Source organism: Lagenorhynchus albirostris, chromosome 2, assembly GCF_949774975.1.
Source record: "Lagenorhynchus albirostris chromosome 2, mLagAlb1.1, whole genome shotgun sequence".
Classification (NCBI taxonomy): Eukaryota; Metazoa; Chordata; class Mammalia; order Artiodactyla; family Delphinidae; genus Lagenorhynchus; species Lagenorhynchus albirostris.
The window spans coordinates 178833156-178856457 of NC_083096.1; the positions used below are offsets into that span (position 1 = coordinate 178833156).

The 23302-nt window shown below is 43.6% G+C and overlaps 1 protein-coding gene and 1 long non-coding RNA gene across 5 annotated transcripts in view; one reads left to right on the forward strand and one right to left on the reverse strand.

Moving 5' to 3' along the window:
* Nucleotides 1-1277: 1277 nt before the first annotated feature.
* On the reverse strand, nt 1278-3509 carry LOC132515256 (uncharacterized). The gene is made up of 2 exons (XR_009539102.1): nt 3137-3509; nt 1278-2268 (listed from the first exon to the last, which is right to left on the reverse strand). It is a non-coding gene; the product is annotated as an uncharacterized LOC132515256 (long non-coding RNA).
* A 358-nt stretch (nt 3510-3867) lies between these two features.
* The window catches only part of CLSTN1 (calsyntenin 1), a 79672-nt gene continuing 60237 nt past the window's right edge, over nt 3868-23302 (forward strand). For all 4 annotated transcript variants that reach the window (XM_060141514.1, XM_060141516.1, XM_060141515.1 and 1 more), the window contains exon 1: nt 3868-4025. In XM_060141514.1, coding sequence (XP_059997497.1) covers nt 3935-4025 — 91 coding nt within the window. In that variant the 5' untranslated portion in view covers nt 3868-3934. The remainder of the gene's footprint in view (nt 4026-23302) is intronic.

Here is a 23302-nt window from a genome sequence, read left to right on the forward strand (position 1 = left end):
CTGCCTCCAGCTTCGGTTCCACAAACACTGGCCGAGCAGCACATGCTGTGTTAATAGTAATAACCCGCCCACCAGAGAAGGACTCGGCCTTCTGGCAAAGAGCCTTCCTGCATAAGCCTTCATTTCATCCGTTTCTACTCTGGACTTGGGAATGAACAATCCAGTGAGGAACCCCAGCCTGGATGAGGAATGCCTCCCAGGACCTCGGACAGCTGGAGGGTCTGACGTGGAGGGGCAGGCTGGCTCCAAGTTGTGGGATCCCATGCAGGGCTTTTTTTTTTTTGCATCTTGGGCGTAATTTCCTGTAGGGAGAAGGCATCGTTTGGGCTCAGACATGAAATTGAATCCCAGGTGTCCTTCTTTCGAGCAATGAGCTGAGCAAATTTTACATTTGCTCATCTGGAACCATAAAAGTACCTTCTGGAAAGAGTTGCTGGAGGCATAAGTAATATGTCACTTCCAGGTAGAAAGCTTAGGCTATTGTTATTAGCAAAAGCCATTTCAAAAGATGCGGCACCATGGAAATTCTGTGTCCTCTCTACTTACTGCACAGACGGGCTGACTATATGTTCAAAAGATCAAGTCTTCCTTGCCTGGCTGACAAAGCCACCGGCTCAACCTCCCAGTCAGTCGCCGCCTAAGGATGGGCCTGGGTGGTGCCTCATTTCCCCCACTCCAGGGCTCCCAGAGCTGCTGCTGAGTCAGCAGCTGGCTTGGCTCAGGCAAGGACCCTCTCTGCTACCCATAGCCTCAGCTTGGATCGATCCCCATCTCAGGGCCATTTTGAGGCCATCCATCACGTGGAGACCTCTGAAAAGTGCCAATATGGCTGAGGCTATCGTCAGGCCAACCAGAGACTGAGTTCACTGGTTTCCCTGGCTTCCAACACGCTCAAGCTGAGCCTTGCAGCTGGACTAACTGTCCTATGGGCACTATCTCAGCGTGTGCAGGTTGCACTGAGCTCTGGGGCCGCCTGCCTGCCCACCTGCCGCTGGACCTGCTTAGATCTATGTCTCTGTTTCTCTAAGGGACAGAGTGGGTAAGAAGATAAAGGGATCAGGATTGCAGACACCAAAGAGCTTCAGTTTGTGTTGCTTATAGAACTGAATACATTTTCCCTCTTGGCATCAGCCTATTGACTCAAAACATAGTTCTGAGATTATGCCTTTCTGATTTTATGTTTTGTAAATCTCCAAGGTCCCTGGAAACCTACAGGCTATGTTTTTTACTCTCTGAGATGTGATCTGCATGATAATAATAAAAAACTAACTCAGCAATTCATTTCGTTCATCACCGAGTGTTTATTGAGGACCTACTGTATGTTCAGCAGTACGCTAGGAGCTCGAAGGAAAAGAACAAACTACCATAGGTTTAGACCTATTGTATATTAGTCTCTAGGAGGCACTTTAATTGCATCATCTCATTTAATTCTCACAACTCTAGGAAATAGGTATCATTATCCCATTTCACAGGTGAGGAAAGAGATTCAGAAGGTTCTGTAACTTGTCCAAGGTCATTCGTAGTAGCAGAAGCCAGAATTCCTATCCAGTGCTGTCTGACTGTACCATCTGGGTCCTTCCCACTAGAATAGTGTGGAGAAGAAGAGGACACATGTGGAGTAGTCAATCAACAGCACAAAGTAGCAGATTACGAAGCCTGGATTGTTGGGTTAAGAGCATGTGGGTTTGGGGAGCGAGGGCCTGATAGTCCAGAGGACTTCCTGGAGGAGGCAGCCCAGAAAGTGCACTGGTAGGACCTGAGGCTCAGGGCAAAGGTTGGGGATGGTGTACTATGTGATGCTGCCCCTGGGAAGGAATGAACTTGAACTCAGAGAGTGGTGAGACAGTGGGCCCTGAGGTCAGCTGGGTGGGGCCTAGGCATGAGGGGTGGGAAGCCCAGCAGAGCTGTCTGGGCCTGATGAGGTGGCAGCAGGGAGCCACTGGGAACCAGGAAGGCCTGGAAGCAACAGCAACACCCGGAGAGGATGACTCTGCAGTGCTGGAGAGAAGGAGTGGGGGGCATGGCTTGGAGATGGCAAATGGGCCAGGCAGGTGCCAGGGGGAGGGGTCTATCCAAGGGAGTCTAGTCCTCTTGGACTCAGGGGCGGGATGGGCAGGGGGATGAGATGTGGAGTCTTCAGGCTTTGGTGGAGGATGATTTTGAGGGACAAAGGACAGGGAAGAGCATATTCCATCGCAGACTGCTTTGAAACTCCCTCCAAGGTCACATCACACCTCTGTTCACTGCTGTCCAAGGTCTTCCTGTGGCCTGTAGGATTAGGTCCAAATCCCTCATCCTGACATTTAAGGCACCTCACAATGGCTTCGATCTACCTTTCTGGGCTCTTCACCCACTACTCTCCTAAATAAGTCCTCTGCTCTCCACAAACTGAGTGACTCATTCTCCTCCCAGCCTCCCAGGCTGCCTGCCTACCCTCCCTCACCCCATCCCAAGCTGGTCTCGACAAAGCCGTCTCCACAAAGCCCACCAGCCGGTTAGACCCTCTCAGCAAACAGGGCCAAGGGCAATCACTGTGCGGTGAATCACCTTTGATAGCTCTTCCAGCAGAGTCTTGAATAATTAACATTTTATCGTTTAACCTTTGCTGTGGGTGTCTCCTTAATGCCAGCCCTGTCCTTGAGGGCTGATCTTTTTACAGTATTTGTTTCAACCAGGGAAGTCATTTCGCCTGAGTTTCCTTCTCTGCAAAATGAAGCCAATAAAGTCGGCTCATAGGGCACAGTGCCTGGCACTCAGGAGACCATCCATGACTGTCCTGGTCCTCTCCTCTAGTGTGAGGCGCCCCCAGGGGTCGGGGGGAGGTAGGGACCCCAGGACAGGAAGAAAAGAGGAGGACCCAAGAGCCCTGAAGGGACCCTTCTGCATCCATTTGGATTTCTGCATTTCTAAGGGACTGTTAGCATCACACTAAGATCTAGAAAGGGTCACCTGCACAACCCGCCTTTAAAAAGCCACAGACGGATTTCTTCAGCAAATGGAGGAATCCTGAGTTACAAATTCAGGACGGACTTGGAACAAGCAAGCTCCCTCCCAGCGCTGGAACCGCTGCAGCACGTGCTGCGCAGCCCTTGATTGTTTACAAAGCGCGTTTCGCTGACCTCGTCTCCTTGAATACCTTTCACGACCCCGCAAGCTCCCTCTCATCACCGCCACTTGGCAGAAGAGGGCACCGACGTTCTGGGAGGCGACGTAACTTGCTCCAAGTGGCGCAGGGTGTTGGCGCTCAGCGGCCCTGGGCTGCACCCTCCAGCGGGGTCTGCACTCCTTGGGGTGGGGTTGGGAAGGGGAGAAAGGGGAGGCACGGGCCCCAGGGTAGCTCTCGCTCGGCTCCGGGGCCTGTGAGCGCGCGTGGGGATGAGGAGTTGATGCCCTCGGCTGCGGCAGCTGACAGGGGGGTGCAACCCCCGGATCCTCTCCCAGCCTCTCTCGGGCGCAAATCCCCGGCGCGGCCCCGCGGGCGCGCGCTCCAGGCCCCGCCGGCGGGTTCGTAGGCCCGCGCGCCCCGCCCCCACCCCACGCCCCGCGCGCTCCCCGGGGCGCCGCGCGCGCGCCTCGCCGTCCCTCCCCTCCCCACCCCGCCGTCGCTCCCCTCCCCACCCCGCCGTCGCTCCCCTCCCCGCCCCTCCCGCCGCCACCCCTCCCCCGGCCGGGTACCCTCGCCGGACCCGAGAGAGAGCGCCGCCGCCATCTTAGTTGCTGCCTCTGCCTCCAGCGAAGCGCTGCCTGCGCCGAGGGGAGGGCGCCCGCGGCCCGAGCGCGCGGCCCAGCGTCACGGCGGCGGCGCCTCCTCGGACCCCGGTGCTCGCCGCAGCGCCAAGCAGCCGGCCTCGGGCCACGAGAGCCCCGCTCGGCGCCCCGCGCGCGTCCCTGCCGCTCCCGCCTCGGGCGGGCCGCGGCGCCGGGAGCCGGAGCGATGCTGCGCCGCCCTGCTCCCGCGCTGGCCCCGGCCGCCTGGCTGCTGCTGGCCGGGCTGCTGTGCGGCGGCGGGGTCTGGGCCGCGCGAGGTAAGCGTCGGGGCCGGGTAGGGACGCGGGGGCTGAGCGCCGGGAGCCGGGTCGGGACGCGGGGTTCGGGGCCCGGCGCGCGGCTCTGGGTCGCGGTGCAAGAGGCTGTGGACGCGCGCTGCAGGCGCCGGGGGAAGCTGGCCGCCCCCATCGCACTCGCGCCGGGTTGGTGGCTGCGCGGATCTGGGGGGACGTGCAGAAGGGCCGAAGTGTCGGTCAGTCTTCCTCGGCAGCGCCCGCAGGCTGGGGAGGCATCCCTGGGGTGAGATACCGGGTACGTGTGTTGTGTGCCGAGATGTGCATCAGGCCGGGTTTGCATGCACAATTTTTGGTGTGTGCTTACATAAGAGCCCACTTCTCCGCATCCTTTCCCCGGATCCCGATTATCTGCTGCTGCTCTACCGCGGACGCGGCGTCTGCGCCCTTTTCCGCCTCCTTCCAGGGTCTTTTAAACGTGTTTTCGAACGAGCCGAGGCTGAAACTTCTGGCTCCCCTCCCACCTTTTCACCCAAAGGTGAAATTGTGATGAGGTTTACGACCGTCGTCTCACCCGGTGTCAGAAATCTTCCTCTCCTCCACCCCCGACGCCTTGGTGCAGTTTTTCTGACAGTAATTTAGGTCGTGCAAAAACGAGAAACCCCTCTTTGATTCCTTAGGGCCGAAATTATTTTATGGTTACTTGGCCAAAACATATTACTTAGTGAATCGATTGTTTTGTTGTTGTTTTAACCTTCAACCGCTTAATCTTTTCAGCGTTACACGCTCTCTGATATTGACTGATCTTGCCAACGAAAAGCTTACGCATTGCAGATATATGCTTCCGAGTGGATCTTGGAATCATAAACATTTTCCTCGGCCTCGGAGCAAAGTAATCTAGGTGTAGTCTATAGAGTGCTTGGATCTATCCTTCTGATTTTTTAAATCAGAAATTTTGAGAGAGGGAGGGTTGATGGAAGGCCGAATGAAATGGTCATATTTCAATTTAGCAAAGCTTTTAAAATAATTATCATTTTCTCTTTCTGGGCATGACATATCAAGAGAGTATGGTGTTCACAAATTAAAGGGCAGGAGAGGCAAGTGCATGTTTTGTTGTATGTTCCTTTCTTCACATCCAGGATGATAAACTTTGAATACTTCTTTCATTTATTTCATTTCTAACATTCTTTTGACTCTGTCAAATTCAGGTCTCAGTCACTAAGTAGCTAATTGTTCTCAGTTTGATTTTACATCAAGGTAAGTTTGAAATGTTCTTTCCAGATGTGGGATGGAGGTCTCTAAGTCTAATAGATCCAAGAAAAAATGTCAAAGTTTGCTTCTCTTGGGGAAAACCCACACAGCTTAAAAATATGTGCTTGGATTGGGTATTTTGGGAACAGTTCAAGTATATTTAGTTTAGTCAGTGATAATATTTCTTGTTAAAATCCACATTTTCTTAAGTTTGTCCATTCACCTGCATTTGGTGTTCATTATTGAATTAGCAAATGGGCTAATTAATTAGCCCATTAGCATTATTGAAGATTTCAGCTATCAAATGTCTTCATTATGGCGGACTAACAGAAATCTTATGTGAAAGACGTGTTGAGGGCTTGAGTCCTTTGTAATTTGCTAACTTTCTCTAAGCTTTTCTTGGTGCATTTATAATGCTTAAGAATCTTAGTCTTCCAAATAAAAACACATTTTAAACATCAGTTCTTCTATTGCATTTGTTGTTTTTTTTCCAGCTTGCAGGTTAGAAAAACGTCTCATGAATGTTCCATGAAATGCTAATAAAACGATTTCATTTTGAGATGTTACAAATAAATTTTGTATTTAAATAGGCAGTTTGTGAGGACACTTTCTGTGGGCTAATTGTAAAAGATGATCATTTCAACTAATACCTGAATTTTTAATCCTGCAAAACAGTGTGACATTAGTAACTGCTGTTCATTCATACTGTAGCTACCTCTAAAAATAATGGGGGAAAGATAACGTATAAACAAGGAGAGAATGTGAGGTTTTGTAATATAAATTCCATTGTGACTATTAATTCGTTGTTTTATGGAGAACCCTAAATTTCACTTTAATTGTAACTGTAGTTCTCAAAAAACATCAAGTAAACCAAAACATTAGGAGAAATTTCCTTGGCATGCCCTATACTGCCTTCCTTCTCTCCAGTCCATCAGTGATCGGGAAATAGAAAACTGAAATAGAGAAAATAGAAAGCTTATATGAATATTAAATAAAAATAAATGCAATCTTGTAATGCGTTTCAAAACCAATAGATAACATTCACTGTTACTTTTCTGTTTGCGCACAAACTTCTCAGTGGAGCCTCTCCTCACCATCCTGGTTGAAATTTCATCTCTCGGAACCCCTGAATCCTCCCTCCCCTGCTTCACTTTTTCTTTTCTCCATAGCACTTACCCCATTCTAACACGCTCTGTTATTTACTTATTCTGTTTATTGCCTGTCTCCCCTCACTGGAACATATGCCCCAAAGTGGAAGGGTATTTTGGTCTGTGTTGTTCACATATGTATCCGCACACAGTAGGCACTCAGTGTTTTGTGAATGAATGTATAACTCTGTTCCAGTTTAGGCAGCGTAGTGTCTTTACATCCTAATTTTTACCTGACAGATAAGTGTTACGTACTGAGAAAAGCATTACAGACAGAGTATAAAGGAACTTGAATTCTCCAACACGGATATAAGACTTCATTAGTAGGTAATTTTTCAAGGATTCATTATGTTGATTGCAGCATTGGAGTATTAGATCATAAAAGTCTGTATCAGCCTTTGACGGCTATAGCTCTGTGGCTACCACTTCGAGTTCATTTTTCAAAAAAACTGTAATTCTCAGCTTTTTGGGAAAGCTTAATTTTTTACCTTGTTTTTCACAAGCAACTTTGAGGAAAAATTATTATAGACCTAAATATTACACTTAATTTAACATTTTTATTGCTGAAAGTAAATTTATTTCACGAGACCTATAACTAAAGAAATAATAAAATGTTAATAATAAAATGTTAATAATCCTGAATGTATTCCGATTTAAGAGCCGTGACTCGATTAACTGGAACCCTCTTAACTGGAGTCCAGCTTTTGGCTGCATCCTACTCTCAGGAAAAAAACCATAAAACCAAACAGTTTCCTAGAAATTCTTTTTAAAAAGGAAGTTTTAGGCATTCATATCATACATTATCTGGGTCAGTACTATTTGATTTTTGAGCCAAAAAAAGCAGTTAATTAAGTTTTAGGTATGAGGAATATGACCAATAAATGAATTTTTAATGAAATGTGATAACATTTTTTTATTGGAATTAGAAAATGCTATAATTCCATGATACTAGTTTTAGGACTTGGTTAAGCTTACTCAGCCAATTCTTAACATTTAAGATGAGGAACCTGAGGGATATTAAATATTTAAGACATGAAAGAAAAGGATTGAATTTTTTTCGTTACTGCTTTCTAAGATAGGAAAATGTAATTTTTTGGATAGAGTTTTCGCTTATAAGAGTTGAAACATACTACCCAAAGCAATCTATAGATTCAATGCAATCCCTATCAAACTACCACTGGCATTTTTCACAGAACTAGAACAAAAAATTTCACAATTTGTATGGAAACACAAAAGACCCCGAATAGCCAAAGCAATCTTGAGAACGAAAGAAGGAACTGGAGGAATCAGGCTCCCAGACTTCAGACTATACTACAAAGCTACAGTTATCAAGACGGTATGGTACTGGCACAAAAACAGAAAGATAGATCAATGGAACAGGATAGAAAGCCCAGAGATAAACCCACGCACATATGGTCACCTTATCTTTGACAAAGGAGGCAGAAATGTACAGTGGAGAAAGGACAGCCTATTCAATAAGTGGTGCTGGGAAAACTGGACAGCTACATGTAAAAGTATGAGATTAGATCACTCCCTAACACCATACACAAAAATAAGCTCAAAATGGATTAAAGACCTAAACGTAAGGCCAGAAACTATCAAACTCTTAGAGGAAAACATAGGCAGAACACTCTATGACATAAATCACAGCAAGGTCCTTTTTGACCCACCTCCTAGAGAAATGGAAATAAAAACAAAAGTAAACAAATGGGACCTAATGAAACTTCAAAGCTTTTGCACAGCAAAGGAAACCATAAAGAAGACCAAAAGACAACCCTCAGAATGGGAGAAAATATTTGCAAATGAAGCAACGGACAAAGGATTAATCTCCAAAATTTATAAGCAGCTCATGCAGCTTAATAACAAAAAAACAAACAACCCAATCCAAAAATGGGCAGAAGACCTAAATAGACATTTCTCCAAAGAAGATATACAGATGGGCAAGAGGCACATGACAGGATGCTCAACATCACTAATTATTAGAGAAATGCAAATCAAAACTACAATGAGATATCATCTCACACCAGTCAGAATGGCCATCATCAAAAAATCTAGAAACAATAAATGCTGGAGAGGGTGTGGAGAAAAGGGAACCCTCTTACACTGTTGGTGGGAATGTAAATTGATACAGCCACTGTGGAGAACAGTATGGAGGTTCCTTAAAAAGCTACAAATAGAACTACCATATGACCCAGCAATCCCACTACTGGGCATATACCCTGAGAAAACCATAATTCAAAAAGAGTCATGTACCAAAATGTTCATTGCAGCTCTATTTACAATAGCCCAGAGATGGAAACAACCTAAGTGTCCATCATCGGATGAATGGATAAAGAAGATGTGGCACATATATACAATGGAATATTACTCAGCCATAAAAAGAGACGAAATTGAGCTATTTGTAATGAGGTGGATAGACCTAGAGTCTGTCATACAGAGTGAAGTAAGTCAGAAAGAGAGAGACAAATACCGTATGCTAACACATATATATGGAATTAAAAAAAAAATGTCATGAAAAACCTAGGGGTGAAACAGGAATAAAGACAGACTTACTAGAGAATGGACTTGAGGCTATGGGGAGGGGGAAGGGTAAACGGTGACAAAGCGATAAAGAGGCATGGACATATATACACTACCAAAAGTAAGGTAGTTAGCTAGTGGGAAGCAGCCGCATAGCACAGGGAGATCAGCTCGGTGCTTTGTGACCGCCTGGAGGGGTGGGATAGAGAGGGTGGGAGGGAGGGAGACGCAAGCGGGAAGAGATATGGGAATATATGTATATACATAACTGATTCATTTTGTTGTGAAGCTGAAACTAACATACAATTGTAAAGCAATTATACTCCAATAAAGATGTTAAAAAACAAAAAAGAGTTGAAACAAAATAGGAGATTCGGTTATTCTGAAAATAATTGAGTCTTATTTCTCACCCCTTCTGATTAATTGAGGTTTTAGATCATTACGTTCTTAAAAATATACTTTGGTCATGATTTGGTAAGAGCAGAGGTACTTAAGAAATTTATCTTTTATAATTGAAATTTAAGGTATTGATTTGTGATATTAGATTTTTAGTAGAGCTGTTCTATCTCCAGAATGTAGATTCAAAGTTGGTGGAAATGATTTATGCAGTGTCATGTTCTTGCACCGTTTAAAAAACCCCAAACCCTCACAAGTGACATTTTGACACCAGTAGAGGCTATGCAAAGACCAGAGTTAGGAACCTTCAGACTATGACAGTCCTGCCCTGCCCGCATGTCAGCCTGATGCAAGGTGCCCGTTTTTCCATAGAGTCACCACCACCTAGGAGTTGGGGCACAGCATCCAGTTGTCCCCTATTTGATAGATCCTTTCTTCCCTATGTTTTAGAGAGATTTTTGTTCATTTTCTCATTCAGCTGTAGGATGATACTAGATTAAAAACTTCCACAAGATATGTTGCTAAGGCTTTTTTATTTTTAAAGTTCTAGGCAAAGATTCAATTACTTCAAAGTCATGGAATTTAGAACTTCTTAAAAACCAATAAGATACATCTGAAAGTTAACTTCCTTCTATTCCAGAACCCCATTGAGAAGTATGCAGTGGCATGGTAGAAGAAGAACCGTGTGTTTCTTTTTTACCTTTGGTCGGGCATGAATTTTTTTTTTCCTGGAATTTTTCTTTGCAGCAGTTATGTCTGAATTTTATTTTATTTTTTATTATTTTGGCTGCGTTGGGTCTTCATTGCTGTGCGCGGGCTTTCTCTAGTTGCGGGGGGGGCCACTCTTCGTTGTGGTGCGCGGGCTTCTCATTGTGGTGGCTTCTCTCGTTGCAGAGCACGGGCTCTAGGCACGCGGGCTTCAGTAGTTGTGGCTCGCGAGCTCTAGAGCGCAGGCTTAGTAGTTGTGGTGCACAGGCTTGGTTGCTCTGCAGCATGTGGGATCTTCCCGGACCAGGGCTCGAACCTGTGTCCCCTGCATTGGCAGGTGGTTTCTTAATCACTGTGCCACCAGGGAAGCCCATGAATATGTTTTGAACCAGTCTCATTCTCTCGTGACAAGAACTGTTCTATCAAGTCTGCTACTCTTCAAGTCTACCTTGATCTGTACTTTCTGGAACTTATTGTTTTAGGGCAAAAGAAGACTTTCCTGCATCCAGTCTTTTTTAATTTGAAAAACAGGTTTATTGAAATATAATTCACATACCATAAAATTCACCCTTTTAAAGTATGCAGTTCAGTGATTTTAGTATATTCACAGAGTTGTGCACCCATCACCAATATCTAACTGCAGCACATTTTCATCACCCCCAAAAGAAACCCCATATCCCTTAGCAATCACTCCAAATTCCCCTTCTTCCCATTCCCCCCTGGCAACCATTAATCTACTTTCTATCTCTATGGATTTGCCTGTTTTGGACATTTCATATCAGTGGAATCATTATAATATGTGGCCTTTGTGACTAGCTGCTTTCAATTAGCATGGTGTTTTCAGGATTTATCCATGTTGTAGTGGGTATCAGTGCCTCATTCCGTCTTATAGCTGAATAATATTTGCTATAGACTGAATGTTTGTGTCCCTCCAGAATTCATATGTTGAAACCTAATCCCCAATGTGATGGTATTTTGAGGTGGGGGCTTTGGGGAGGTGATTAGGTCATGAGGGTGGAGCCCTCACGAATGGGATCAGTGCCCCTGTGCAAGAGACCCCAGAGAGCTCCCTTGCCTCTTCTGCCACCGGCGGATACAATGGGAAGATGGCTATGAACCAGGAAATGGGCACTCACCAGACACTGCATCTGCTGGCACCTTGATCTTGGGTTTCCCAGCCTCCAGGACTGTGAGAAATACATTTCTGTTGTTTATAAGCCACCCAGTCTATGGTATTTTGTTATAGAGCCCAGAGAGACTAAGACAATATTCCATACTATGTGGATAGACCACGTTTTACATATCCATGCATCAGTTGATGGACATTTGGGTTGTTTTCCACTTCGTGGCTACTATGAATAATGCTGCTGTGAACATGCATGTTCAGTTCTGTTGGACATATATTTGTGTGGACATACATTTTCAGTTCTCTTGGGTGTATAACTGGAGTGGAATTGCTGAGTCTTATAACTCTATGTTTAACATTTTGAGGAGGTACCAAACTGTTTTCCAGAGTAGCTGCACCATTCTACATTCACTCTTGACCTCCATAATCACTCCCAGGAGCATCTTTTTAATTAGATACATATATCACAGTTGTCTAAGTGTTTTCTTATGACATTTCTAAGCTGCTGATTTTTTTTCCTGCTCTCGGGATAAATTGGCATTTCATCCAACCAGCTCCTTCCTTCACCCCTATCTCCCATATCATTTCTACCCAGGACATTAGACTTTGAGTTGAAAGGAGCTTTGAAAGGTCTGTCCTCTGCACTAAAGTAGCCTTCCCTGTAAAAGAGACGTTTCTTCACACGTCCCTGACAATTGATCATTCAGCCTGGGCACTTGCTAGCTCACAAAGAAACCGTTTTCTTCCAAACATTGTTTGGGACTTCAGTCAGCTTTCCTTAGGACTAAATCTTATCAATCCCTCAAACCTTTGCAGGCACCCAGCCATGCAGCTCTTTGTTTTTGTCACCTCTCACTTGAAGAAAGGCTGAGAGCATCTGTGGCCAAGCGTCCATCCCCCAGGCCCTGATTTCTGCCTGTGGTCTGAGGGATGAGCTAGTACAATGCTGCAGACCCAGTGATTGGGGGACACCCTAGTCACAGCAGAGTAAATATCTAGGGCTTAACTTTATGAAAGGAATTGTAAGAAACACTAGAATTCTTAAACTATGACTAGTTTAGAAAATGACATTTCTTCATTCATTACAGTTTTGTTAATACTAATTGGCTAAAAAGTACTTTGTTAAAGTAAATTGGTTTGTCTGCTCCTTTGATTTATTCTTTAATTAAACCATTTGTTATTTACCCAATCTTCAATTCATAGTATAAAACACTTAGAAATGTCTTTAGATTGAAAGTGAATTTTAAAACAGTAAAAATGAATGTCATCTTTAATACCTGCTTAAAGTATAGTGAAGACATATTTATTCTGAGCGCTCCCTAAATCTTAAAAGTATTAATACAGTACTTTCATTTTAAGGACCACCAAGAAAAAAAAAATTGAAGGTCATAAACTCAAATTGTAGATAGTGTAAAACTTGAGTGATTTGTATGAGGTTGTCTAATAAGTGACTTTTAAGGAGCAAAATTTATTCCATCTGAAATGCAGAATCCAGTCACATTTCATTTTGTGTATCTCAGACGTAGTTAATGATGAATATTGATAGGACCAGCTGCGTAGTCAAAGTGTGGGGCTCCTTTGTTCAAAAATTATTAGGAATTTCAAGATGGCAGCAGAGCATTAAACCAGGCATGGGGCCCGGCACACCCAGGAAACTGGTCCTGAGTCTTGATAGACTTAATGTGGCCAGAGTATTAATAGAATGTGGGCCTGACTCTGAGATTTTAGCCAGAGCCCTGGGTCCTCTGGGCACCTCTCAGATGAAGCAGCTGAGGCCCAGCCCTCCTCAGGGGCACCTCCCCACTGATGCACCCCCCTCCCGCCACTGCAAGACTTATTCACTGGTGGCCTCGGGGTGGAGACTGCACACTCTGCTCTGTCCCCCAGCACCTGGCGAAGGACAGAGCATACTCAGTTCACAATAGACAATGCGAGCACATGGGAGGTAGAGGCTAATTGAGGAACAGGGTAGCTTTTGACTTGGGGGATTAAAGCCTTTCCGTCAAGCAGATTATATTTACCTTTAAAGAGCCTTGACTAATTCATGCCAGTTTCCTATTACTCATGGAATTAGTAACCAGGATAACAGAAATAATTAAAATTCTTGGGTAATCCCTAATCTTTCTTTTTGCCATGCGTTTCACGTGTTTATCAGAATAGCTAGTAAGTAGCAAAATGCACTGGCCTGAATTTAATTTTCTCCCCAGGCCGCTCTCACTTTGGGCCACAGTCATGGAGAAAGGTGGGAGGACTGTAAGGTAGGCAGCAGCCGTTCTCAGCCTTTGAGCGCCTCATCTGCTAGTGCTGTGTTAATGGTTGGGTCCCTTGATAATCCCTCAGCCTGAATTATAAAGCCCCAAGTTGGCAACGTTTCTGATCTTGCTTCTGAGTTGTTTGTAAATATCCATTAATATCTGCACATGATTCCTGAATACAGCACTTTCATTTGGCAGGGGTTTTAAAAAGTCCATGCCCGGGCTTCCCTGGTGGCGAAGTGGTTGAGAGTCCGCCTGCTGATGCAGGGGACGCGGGTTCGTGCCCCGGTCCGGGAAGATCCCACATGCTGCGGAGCGGCTGGGCCCGTGAGCCATGGCTGCTGCGCCTGCGCGTCCGGAGCGACAGGAGAGCGCGTACTGCAAAAAAACAAACAAACAAAAAGTCCATGCCCAAGTGTACGAAGCCTTCTCTTGCTTAATTAAGGGAAGCCATTTGTATCTTAGAAACATTCAAAGCCTAGAATGGAAAATGAATTAAATGCTTTTTTATATGAAATCTGACATTTTAAAACCTTTTCTAATCGGAGGAAGATGTACCAGTGGGATAATTTAGTAACATAGCCTCTCCCCCAATTGTGACTTCAATTAATAATAACTGCAACATTAATACTTGTTTGATGAAGTGTTTTAGGTCATAAGTGCCAGTAATTAATATATTTGCTTACTCAGTTAATAAAGTTTGCTGACCCTATTTTTTTCTAGAATTAGTCCTTTCTGAGTATTGAAAGGTTTGATATATTTATCACTACTTTTAAAAAGTAATGCATAAGGCAAGTATGTCTTCACTGCACTTTTTTCTTTTCTATGAAAATGGTGTATGCTTATGTGGTTTTCAGTACTGATGGACAGAGTGAACCAGGGGCAATGAGAAAGCAAACATGGGCCACTCAGGCCAGGCTTCGGTTGTTTAAGCCTGAAGGGAGAAGGCTAAAAGGGTTTCCTGAAGTTTCTGTTTTATCTAGAAACTCATCTCCGGGGTATAGGAGAGCTGGTGGGGATTTGGAGCAGAAGCTTTGCCTTGGAATAGAGCAGTCCTGACTGTACCTGCTTATCTTTTGGAAAACCCAAGTGCAGACAGGTAAACTGAGGCAAGCTGGTGCAGTGGGCGGTGGTGGAACCCTGGCGCCTGAGGAAACCCCCAGTGGTGGCTAACAAAAGTCAGTCCGTGTCTAGTTCTGGTCAGATTGAAATCTTGTCTCCTGAAATGCTCAGGCACATTTTATTCCTCTGAGCTCAGGTTGCCTGGGTCAGGGGAACTCAGCCCAGGTGAGACTACCCCAGCTCTGTGCTGTCTTCAGCTGCCTTAACCTGGCTTTGTCTTGATGTTTTGTTTCCTGGGACCCATTTCTGATTCCCAGATGACCTGAAAAGGCAATTCATATCACTCTATTAGGAATTCAGATTGGAACTCAAGTTATATTTTCCCCTGGACACGTTGTTACAAACTGCTTAAAGCCCAAAAGTGATGGTCAGAAACCAGTTTACCCATTACGAGTTGAAAATCAGGCAAATACGCAGTAAAACACAGCCCACACACAGCATTATAATATTAATCATTATATAAACCAACGAAAGGCTGGTTCCCATTTTGTGGTAAGTAGGTCTTGGAGTAGTAGAGCAGCTTCAGAGAATGTGTGAGGCATGCTGGCTTAGGCGTGGAATGAAGAGGAGCCTCCAGGAAGAGAAAGGTCGAGGGACTACGAGCCCGATGACCTGAGTGACCCAGCCTGTGCGAGGAAACCGAGGGAGTGAGGCCTGTTCATGGCGACCCCAAAAACGAAAGACAGGTAGCGGAAGAGAGGAGACCTGGGCCAGCAAGCCCCCTGGCACCCAGGTGGCGGCACTGCCTGGGGTGGCCGGGGTGGAGGAGAGGCAGGGGTGTAGCAGGCCCTCAGCAGGCAGAGTGTCAGCCACGCCAGGAACTGCCTGTATGTGCAGGTTGCCCCTTCAAGAGAATACTCACTGATGTGCATCGTTTAAACGAATGACTTACTGTCTGATGTACTGAATGTTTTTCATCAAAGAAAATTTTACTTAAGAATTGCTATTTAAAACCTTTCCGGGGCTTCCCTGGTGGCGCAGTGGTTAAGAATCCGCCTGCCAATGCAGGGGACACGGGTTCGAGCCCTGGTCCGGGAAGATCCCACATGCTGCGGAGCAACTAAGCCCCTGCGCCACAACTACTGAGCCCGCGCTGTAGAGCCTGCAAGCCACAACTGCTGAGCCCGCCTGCTACAACTACTGAAGCCCGCGTGCCTAGAGCCTGTGCTCTGCAACAAGAGAAGCCACTGCAGTGAGCAGCCAGTGCACTGCAACAAAGAGTAGCCCCTGCTCGTCACAACTAGAGAAAGCTTGCACGCAGCAGTGAAGACCCAGTGCAGCCATAAATGAATGAATGAATGAATGGAATTGTAATGGTAGGGTTCGTTTGAAAAAATAAAACCTTTCCTTGGGGGACTTCCCTGGTGGTCCAGTGGTTAAGACTCCACACTCCCAGTGCAGGGGGCTCATAGTTCGATCCCTGGTCAGGGAACTAGATCCCACATGCATGCTGCAGCTAAGACCCGCTGCAGCCAAATACATAAGTATTTTTAAAAAGTAAATAAAACCTTTCCTTGGGACTTTCCTGGCATTCCAGTGGTTAGGACCCCGTGCTTCCACTGCAGGGGGTGCAGGTTCAATCCCTGGTTGGGGAATTAAGATCCCGCGTGCTATGCAGTGTGGCCAAAATAAATAAATAAATAATAAAACCTTTCCTTGAATTTTTCAAGTCCCTGAATCTATATGAATTAAATTTATACCTTTGTAGAATTATTTTACTAAAGCAAATGTAAAAAAATGTATTTGACATAACCCCCCAAATTCTCAATTGGATTTGTAGGTGTCATTTACTAGAGGTCATCCTTTCTAGATAATGGTGACATGGTGATGTCTAACAGTAACGATAAAGGATCAGTTGTAGGCTTCCTCTTCAAACTGTTATATAGGATACGTTGATTGCTAAGGCAGTGCTTCCCTAAGGATGTTACATGGTTAGGTGTTACTTGGTAAAAGGTGTCTGTTGGTCACCTAAGTTTGGGAAATGCTGTTAAACAGGTTTCATTACTGTAGGACTTCTCAGAACCTTTAGCGCAGTCGTGCATGTTGAAGAATCGCTGCGCAGGGGTATAATCCACATTTATCCAGGTGGTTGACCATGGGCCCTTCCTGGAGCGCGTTGTGGCACTCGTGTTCCATAGGACACACTTTGGGAGACGCTGCTCCAGACTGTCCCCCCACCCACCGTAATGCAATTTAGTACAAAAAAGAAAAAGTTAAAATGACCGAAAATACTGCCTTTGAGATCCTTAGTCTTAACACTTTTGTACATATCTCTAGTTTTTTTCCCCATTGTAAAAATTTACCTACGTAGCCAAAGCTTTAAACAAAATGAGTTTATTTTATTCAGTGTTTCATAACTCTCTCAGTGTCATTCATTAAACATTTGTCCTGGGTATGGTGGGTATAATAATCCATTAGAGGGATATAGCGCGATCTGTTTAGCTAGTCCTTTAGGATTTCCAGACTGTTTAGACTCAGGATCCCCATGCTCTCAGAAATTACTGAGGACCTCAAAGAGCTTGTGTTTATGTGGGTTTTATCTATCAATATTACTCTATTAGAAATTAAACTGAGAACCTATTAAAATATTTAATTATTAATTTAAAGTAGCAGTAATAACTCATTAGATGGTAACAACATATTTTTGATTAAAAATAACAACATATTCCAAAACAAAAAACAATTTAGTAAGAAGATTGGCATTGCTTTACATTTTTGTTATCTCTTAATGTGGGCTTAAGAGAAGGCAGTGGGATTCTTTTTATTTTTTTTTGGTGGGGGCTGTGTTGGGTCTGCGTTGCTGCGCACGGGCTTTTCTGTAACTGTGGCGAGCGGGGGCTACTCTTCATTGTGGTGCACGGGCTTCTCATTGCGGTGGCTTCTCTTGTTGCAGAGCACCTGATCTAGGCGCCCGGGCTTCAGTAGTTGCAGCACGTGGGCTCAGTAGTTGTGGCTCGCGGGCTCTAGAGCGCAGGCTCAGTAGTTGTGGCGCACAGGCTTAGTTGTTCCGCGGCATGTGGGATCTTCTTGGACCAGGGATTGAACCCGTGTCCCCTGCATTGGCAGGTGGATTCTTAACCACAGGCAGTGGGATTGTGCATTCAACCTGTTGCTGCCTGATGATTGGTTGAAGTAGGTGAAGAAAATCTGGCCTCACAAAGACATGTAGCTGGAAAAGGGAGGCTTGGGGACCGCCCCCCCCACCTCCCCGCAAGAGTCTTCAGACCACATTCTGATAACTGCTGCTCTAGGGCAGTGGTTGATGGCAATGTCAAAATACAGTTGGGGGATATGTCAACAGTATTTTCCTTCTAAATAATACTTGAAGCAGCAAAGCAAAGCTTGCAAATGATGTACTTAAAAAAAGAGAGTAATGAGAGTTAATTCACTTATTCCTATAATCCTGTCTCTTATTTACGTTGTCACTTGCTTTCTTGAGTGCGGAAGATGGGATTGGAGTTACAGCCCTCATTATAGACTTGGATTTGCCTATTGTGTGCAGCACATTCCACAGCCAGTGAGGGACTCTTATAAGTGGGCAGTCAGTATTGAATCAGCATCTTGTGTGCCTGTGGATTATTATGTTGGTTTTCTTTTTAATTTCACTGTAGGACACGTTTTTAATGAGGGAGGAGGCAAGAATAGGTGACAAAGTATAAGTAGATGTTAAAATCAGATTTATTTGGGCTTTTTCTTTGGTAGTGTACAATTACTCATTAGTATTTTCTGTAGGATGAGATCTGGGGAAAAATTGTCTTTTAAAAGAAAATTCAATACTTAAAAAAAGAGATTGCTATCTTTGCTTTTCCTCACATTATGGCCCTTTTGAGACCTTTAAGTGGCTGATTTTATGGTAAAAATGTTTTTTATAACTACCACAATAGAAGAAGTCTGATTTATTTTCCTGAAAAATCTTTTGGTGTTTTCTCAGAATCTGGAGTAAGTTGTGCATGGGCACGTACGTGTCCTGTTTGTCTTGGTGGGGAATGGTTGGTTGTTTTTGCATTTCCCTTGGTGACCAGGGAGCTAGTTCTCAGCTAGACTACATTCCATAAATTCGGTTTCCTCTCGAGAGGTCGCCTCCCCTTTTATGATAAAGTCCTTTACTTTGAATATCTGGCAGTTTGCCTTCCCACTTAAATAATGTCTGGTTACTTGAATATCATTGCATTAGAACGTTCAGTACTTTTAAACCACTAAATTTAAAAAAAAAATCTCCTAATCTATCTTAAAAAATCAGTTTCTGCATTAATATGGCTAGAATTCTAGAAAGGAAGGTATTTTAGAAATCTAATTTCATTTCGTTTAATCAGCCCATTTTACCATAGAGGAAACAAGTGAAGTTGTTATTGTTATTGTCAGTATGATATTTTTATAGCTCAGAATGTGAAAAGTAGGAAACATAGTGGAGACCAGCCAAGAGTATCTTTAACCCTGTTTCTTTCTATAATAAATAATATTCAGAAAGCATAAATTTGGGTGATTTGTTATGAACCTTTCATGTGCAGTTGAGTCAGGGTAGATGATAAAGTTGGAGTAGAGTTTTAAAAATTCTGAAGAAAGGGTACATTGTATTGACAAAGTTACATTTTTAAATTTTGTATCACTTTTTTATGCAAGTGTCTCAGAAATCTGCACACTGTGCTGGAATCAGTTTTGGATTTGACAAGAGCTTTAGAAATGATCTCGTGCAGCTTTGGATGTGATCCTCTCTGTCTGAGCACTGACATCAGTTGACCAGGCCCCGCTGGAACTCGTCTAATCGGGGAACTCCTTCCATTTTGGAGGGCAGCCTTCATTGTCAGAAAGACCTTGGTGTTCTGCCTCTGGATCCCCACAGAGTAAGCGCTGACACCCTAGGAGTGTCGTGGAATGGCGAAGAACGTGGATTCTCTAGCCAACTCTGGTTCACATCCCAGCTCTGCTATTCCCTTATTTGCCTTTTACAGAGGAAGAAGCTCAGGCACACAGAGATTAAGGAGCCTGTTGGTGTTTATATGTTTAACCCTTATATGTTTAACCCTATAAGATTAAACAGATTTTGTCAGTGTTTAGAACACTAGAGTATACCTTATGTGTTTGCTGTTTTATTAACTCAAATCCATAGAACTCTCCCCTCCCTTTTTAAAACTTGAGGTGAAATTCCCATAGGATAAAATGAACATAGCATTTTTAAAAATGAATAAACATTTTTGGTTATATTTTAATGGATGCAAAGAGAATGTATAACAAGTGTGCCATGTGGAGAGTTAACAGTGGCCTTGCAGATAAGCCTAGAGGTTTCTGTCACCCTGAACTCCAACCTGAATAGCATTTGATATAAAATAAATGAAGTCAGCCTTCTTCAATATTGACCCAACCTAAGTGATTATTATTACTGCATCTCATTAGCCTTCAGTTGAGCCAGAAAGGCTCTTCTGCCTGAATGTTTGAGTCTGGAACCCTTCCCTTTTAGCCTTAACTCACAACCTGAATATCTCTATTCATTGTCTGCTCCAGAGCTTCTTGAACTTTCTTTGTTCACAGTACCTTGGGTGCATCAGTAACCTTTTCACAGAGCCTTCAAGCTAAAAAGAAATGCCCAGCAATTCTGTTTAATTAACTCCTTAGGTCCAAACAGCTTAATATTTATATCCTAACATCTTAAGATTTATATCCTAATAACTTAGTAGCTGTTTAAAAAACACAAAGAAATTGAAAGAAAAAATAATATAATAATACTTTTAATTCATCTTAAAATAATCACAGGAACTTACTCATGGGATATGAGCTCCTGTTGAGCACAGCCACGACTTCTCAAAGCTTGAAGTGAGGTCGGACATGGATGCCCTCTTTTCTATTCCGTGTTGATTTTCACAGGCCACTTCCTTGGGTCACAGCAACTGCTAAAAACTCAGCCTTGCAAAGCTGTGACACCATAAAAAGGAATGCATTGCAGTTTAATGTTGAGCTGTGAACTACCTCGAACTAGCAGTTTGTCTGGTACCTGACAGACTCAAAGTATCACTTGTTGCCTTCAAATTTAAAATAACCTATGTCTCCCCTGTACGTTTGCAGGGACGCCTTGGTGCATAAGTTTAGGGAACATGGATCTACTTAGAAGCACAGAATTAATTAAATGCTAAGATGCTTCGAGAATCCACTGCATTCAAAAAAATAATAAAAATTAATAAACTATATATTTTAGAACAGTTTTAGGTTCATAGAAAAATTGAGTGGAAAGTACAGAGTTTCCTTATACCCCAGTCCCCATACATGTACAGCCTCCCCCATTATTAATATCCTACACCATAGGGTATGTTTATTTCAATTGAGGAACATTGACACAGTGTGAACGTCCATAGTTTAAGGTTCACTCTTAGTGTTGTGCATTCTGTGATTTTTGACAAATGTATAATGACGTGTACCTACCATTGTAGTTTCTTACAAAGTAATTTCAGAGGTGGCCGGTTGGTGTGGCTCATGAACAGCCTCTTCAGTACAACTTGATTGAAGGTCAAGTTGGTTCGTCTGGCCAGAAACCTGTACAGCTTGAACAACAGCTTTAAGTAGGTGTCCTGGCTCTTGGGCTCCTTGCGTCGAACGTTTCGGTCCTTGTGGCGGATGTCAACTCCCGTGATGGCGCCTCCTCCTTAGCCAGGTCCGGAAAGCATCCCTTTACTTTTAATCTATATGTGTCTTTATACGTAAAGTGGGTTTCTTGTAGAAAACACATAGTTGGGTCTTGTTTTTTTTTTTCCCCCCCCTAATCTGACAATCTCTTTTAATTGGTCTATATAAGACCTTTTAGACCTATAGACCTTTGATGTTTAAGGCGATTGTTGATATAGTTGGTTTAATATCTATCATACTTGTTACTGTTTGCTGTTTGTTGCGCTTGCTCTTTGTTCCTCTTTATGTTTTCCATGTTTTTTTGCCTTTTTTGTGGTGGTAATGAGTATTTTATATGACTCCATTTTCTCTCTCTTCTTAGCATATCAATTATACTTCTTTTTCATACTTTTTTTCATGGTTGCCCTAGAGTTTCCACCGGATATTTACAACTAATCTAAGTCCACTTTCAGATAACACTTACTGCTTCACAGGTAGGGCAAGTACGTTTTAATGACAAAATATTCCTGATTCTTCCCTCCTATCCCTTGTATCATTGTTGTTATTGAGTCAGTTATATACATAAGCCTTCAAGAACATATATATGCACATAAGTATACAGTATCAAGTACATTGTTGCTGTTATTATTTTTAACAAACTTATCTGTTAGCTCAATTAAGAATAAGAAAAAATAAAAATTTTTATCCTCACTTATTCATACTCCAGTGCTTTTCTTTATGTAGATCTGAGTTTCTGACATGATTTTCCTTCTTACTCGCAACAGATTCCCTCAATTTTTGTTTGTCTGAGAAGGTCTTTAATTCTTCCTCAATTTTGAAGGATAATTTTGCAGGGTACAGAATTCTAGGCTGGCATTATTATTTTTTTCTCAACACTTTAAATTTTTCACTTTGTTCTCTTCTTGCTTGTATGGGTTCTGAGAAGTCAGATGTAATTCTTATATTTGCTCCTTGGTAGGTAAGGTATTTTTCCCCACTCTGGCTTCTTTCAAGATTTTTTCTTTAACTTTGATTTTCTGCAGTTTGAATATGATATGCCTAGGTGTAGTTTTTGTTTGTTTGTTTTGCATTTATCCTGGTAGGTGTTCTCTGAGCTTCTTAGATCTGTGGTTTGGTGTCTGACATTCCTTTGAGGGCAGTTCTTTCATTGTTGCTTCACTCTGTTCTTTCCTTCTCCTTCACGTATTCCCATTTATGCATATGTTATACCTCTTGTAGTTGTACAAGTTCCCATAGTTGTTGGATTTTCTGTTCTGGGTTTTTTGTTTTGTTTTGTTTTTCAGTCTCTTCTCTCTTTGCTTTTCAGTTTTGGTAGTTTCTGTTGTCATATCCTCAGGCTCAAAGAGTGTGTTCAGTCTCCTAATGAGCCCATCAGAGGCATTCTTCATTTCTGTTAGAGTTCTTGATCTCTAGCATTTCTTTTTTATTCTTTCTTAGAACTTTCATCTGTTTACATTATCCCTCTGTTCTTGCATGTTTTTCCATTAAAGCTCTTACCATATTAATCATAGTTTTGTTTTTTTTTTTAATTCCTGGTCTGATAATTCCTGCTTTCCTACCATATGTGACTCTGGTTCTGATGCTTGTTCAGTCTCTTAAAAGTGTGTTTTTGCTTTTTGGTATGCCTTGTAATTTTTTTGTTTGTTTTTCCTTGTGGCTTGTGGGATCTTAGTTCCCCAACCAGGGCTTGAACCCAGGCCATGGCAGTGAAAGCACTGAGTCCTAACCACTGGACTGCCAGGGATCCCCTGCCTTGTAATTTTTTGTTGCAAAGGTGGACATGATGTACTGGGTGGAAGGAACTGTGGTAAAGCAGCCTTCAGTGATACAGCAGTAAAGCTGTGGGAGAGTCAGTGTTCTAGAGTCCTGTGATTAGGTTCTGGTCTTCCAGTGAACCTGTGCCCTTGGTCTGTGAACTCCACCAGGGCTTCTCAGGCCCCCTCCCATCCTTAAGTGGGACAGGATAGCTAGAGTGGGCTGGATTTGTGTATTTCCCTTCCCCCAAGTAGGTTAGGCTCTGATACAACCCCAGCAGGTTAGTTAGGCTCTGGTTAAATAGCTAACCTGTTGAGAAGAACAGAATGCTCTGGCTTATTTCAGAATGGTTCCTTTTCCCCTCCCCCTGCTGGAGGCACAAGGGGACTTTTCCCCGGATATTCACTG